At 39.0% G+C, this 2,500-nt stretch overlaps 1 protein-coding gene across 1 annotated transcript in view; it reads right to left on the bottom strand.

Annotated features, from left to right (window-relative positions):
* The window catches only part of LOC122246609 (uncharacterized), a 63,224-nt gene that overhangs the window by 45,918 nt on the left and 14,806 nt on the right, over nt 1–2,500 (bottom strand). The window contains exons 3-7 of the mRNA XM_086538194.1: nt 1,696–1,848; nt 1,289–1,406; nt 921–1,051; nt 513–590; nt 8–187 (exon numbers count right to left, since the gene is read on the bottom strand). Of these exons, the coding sequence (XP_086394320.1) occupies nt 8–187; nt 513–590; nt 921–1,051; nt 1,289–1,406; nt 1,696–1,848 (660 nt within the window). The remainder of the gene's footprint in view (nt 1–7; nt 188–512; nt 591–920; nt 1,052–1,288; nt 1,407–1,695; nt 1,849–2,500) is intronic.

The raw sequence follows: 2,500 nt of genomic DNA on the forward strand, positions 1-2,500 counted from the left end.
CGCCTACCTCGCAGTCGTTGGTGCAGTTCTTCAACACTGTCATGTCCTGGTCCACCCTGACGGCCACGGATCTCTTGTCGATCTTGCCTGTGAAGAGGAAGTAGAGATACGACAGCGAAGAGCTGCTCGAGTCCGGCAGTTCATCCTTGCCATCGTAGACCGCGCCCATGCGTTCTATTTCCACCTTCTGAAGATTGGAAAGAAAGAGGGTGTCATGCATATTATTTACTGCCTGTCAAACCTTAGGCTTAATATGTTATCTAATATCACAACGGAAAGTTTACCAAGTTCGAACTATATATATTTCTCTTTACTTATTTTTTTCTTTCTAATTCATACACTTATCCTTCATTTGTTTCTTTTATCCCTGTCTTTTTTTTATGTTTTATTGTTTTTTTTTTTCAGGCCTTCGGCCCCTTTTCTTCATCCAATCGTCTTTCCCTTCTTTCCGTGTCACTTGTCTATTTTTTTTTTCTTTTAACAGATGGTATGCTGATGACTGACTGACTGACCTGAGTGTTAGGCGGAAGGTCGTTTGGATCCTCGCTATCACAGGGGAAGCCGGTGGAGTTGTCGTCTTTGTCTGTGACCTGTTCGGAAAATATTGTGATTAAAAGTGATAATCATATCAGTTACACACACGCACAAACACACACAGACACACATATACATGTATATATATATATATATATATATATATATATATATATATATATATATATATATATATATATACACACACACACACACACACACACACACACACACACACACACACACACATATATATATATACATATATATATATATATATATATATATATATATATATATATATATATATATATATATATATATATACACATACGACTACATACGATAACACATTCTTTCTTATCCACACGAAGTGGAATACGGACCTCTTGGTCTATCTGAATGATCGGCGAGGGGACGTCGGGCAGAGCCACCACCAGGGCAGAAACGTGACCTTTGGTGCTGGAGGTCAGGCAAGGGGAACCTACTACCATCATTCCCATGCTCTGGAAGAGCTCTGTGGGAGGGTACAAATCCTCATTAATATATATCACATCAGCCTAGAAACAGACCTATGTTTCCTGGATAATTTTGTATGTCTATTATCTTCTTTATGTATATCTGTATTTACTTTCTCTATCTATCCAAACAATATCTTAACTTCTACTCTTATTTCTTCAAATTCACATCCACTCATCCGATTATCTATTGTTGTCACAGAGAGAGAGAGATTATAAATCTTCCTCGAGCTCACCGTCCGGGACCGAGTCGTTGAGCCCAGCCACGAGTCTCGCCGACTGGTCGACGTAATAAGGCACGTATGAGGAGTTGGTTTCTGCCGCTCCATCTCCAAGCAAACGCGACAGCTGATACTGCAAGGGGAGGGAAAGGGACATTATTTGGGAAATGGATACTTGATGAGCTGAGCTGTTGATGGGGCAGATGATTTTGAATGTTGATAAGGTAAAAATAAAAAGAATGATGGATATTTTGACTTCTTTTCTCTTCTACGTCGCTGAAGGTAGGTTACGAAAAGAAGAGAACCATGATAGCAGGATCAAGTCAAATATATAAGATAATATTGATGTATCTGTCAGCGGCTTTGAAGTGGAGCCCACCTCCCGGAGATCTGCAAATCAATCAACACGTAAAATCACTTGCCTGCATAAGCTGATTAGCAATAAAGGAATGATGAAGGAGCGTGGAAGCCAATCCATGCCATTCCTCCGGGTTATTTTCCGCCTCTATAATGTTGCGAGGCGCGGAGCTGTTGACCTGCAGCAGCTCCAGGAACCTCCAGTCTGAGGGCGTTACCTGCGAGAGGTGGAAAGGGTTCTTGAGACGATGGGTTCCTCTACGCCTTCGTGTGGCTTCAAGTGTGTTTGTTCCATTTCGGAGGTAGAATTGGGGGGTCTAATCTTTTGCCCTGTACTGGCTCTGTATTACCGAAAATATCTTATGCTAGCATTTTTATAAAAGTATGTAGTTGATTTGTTCATATGGAAACGTTTATAGTTAAACTAGTAGAATAATGTTTTCATCCGTTTATCATTTTTAAGATAAATAAACACTGTTTCTTCACCGAAATTTTGTCTGATGTTTATCCAAATAATAACCGCAAAAAAAAAAATGGTTTGAAATACTGCCATCATGATTTTCTTAAGACATATACAAGTAATTAAAGTTTAATCTTTGCACTGTTGTCATAGTCTTAACATAACCGAACTGAAGAGCCGTCCATGAATCATAAGAGAGGAATTATGGATTAGCAGAACTTTAATGAAACAATGCCAACAGGCAGAGTCAAACGGCGCATGAAAAATGATTTATGTCCCCGATTCTCTTTCCAAACACATTTATTATAATAAACACCTGGTCGAGCGATCAAAGTATTACAAACAACACTTGCATAACGTTCTATACCGAAGCAATAATAATTTTAAAAAATGGTTGTAGACAAACAAAA

Source organism: Penaeus japonicus, unplaced genomic scaffold (assembly GCF_977035675.1).
Source record: "Penaeus japonicus unplaced genomic scaffold, GWHDUDI00000001_assembly GWHDUDI00000007, whole genome shotgun sequence".
In the NCBI taxonomy this organism is placed as follows: Eukaryota; Metazoa; Arthropoda; class Malacostraca; order Decapoda; family Penaeidae; genus Penaeus; species Penaeus japonicus.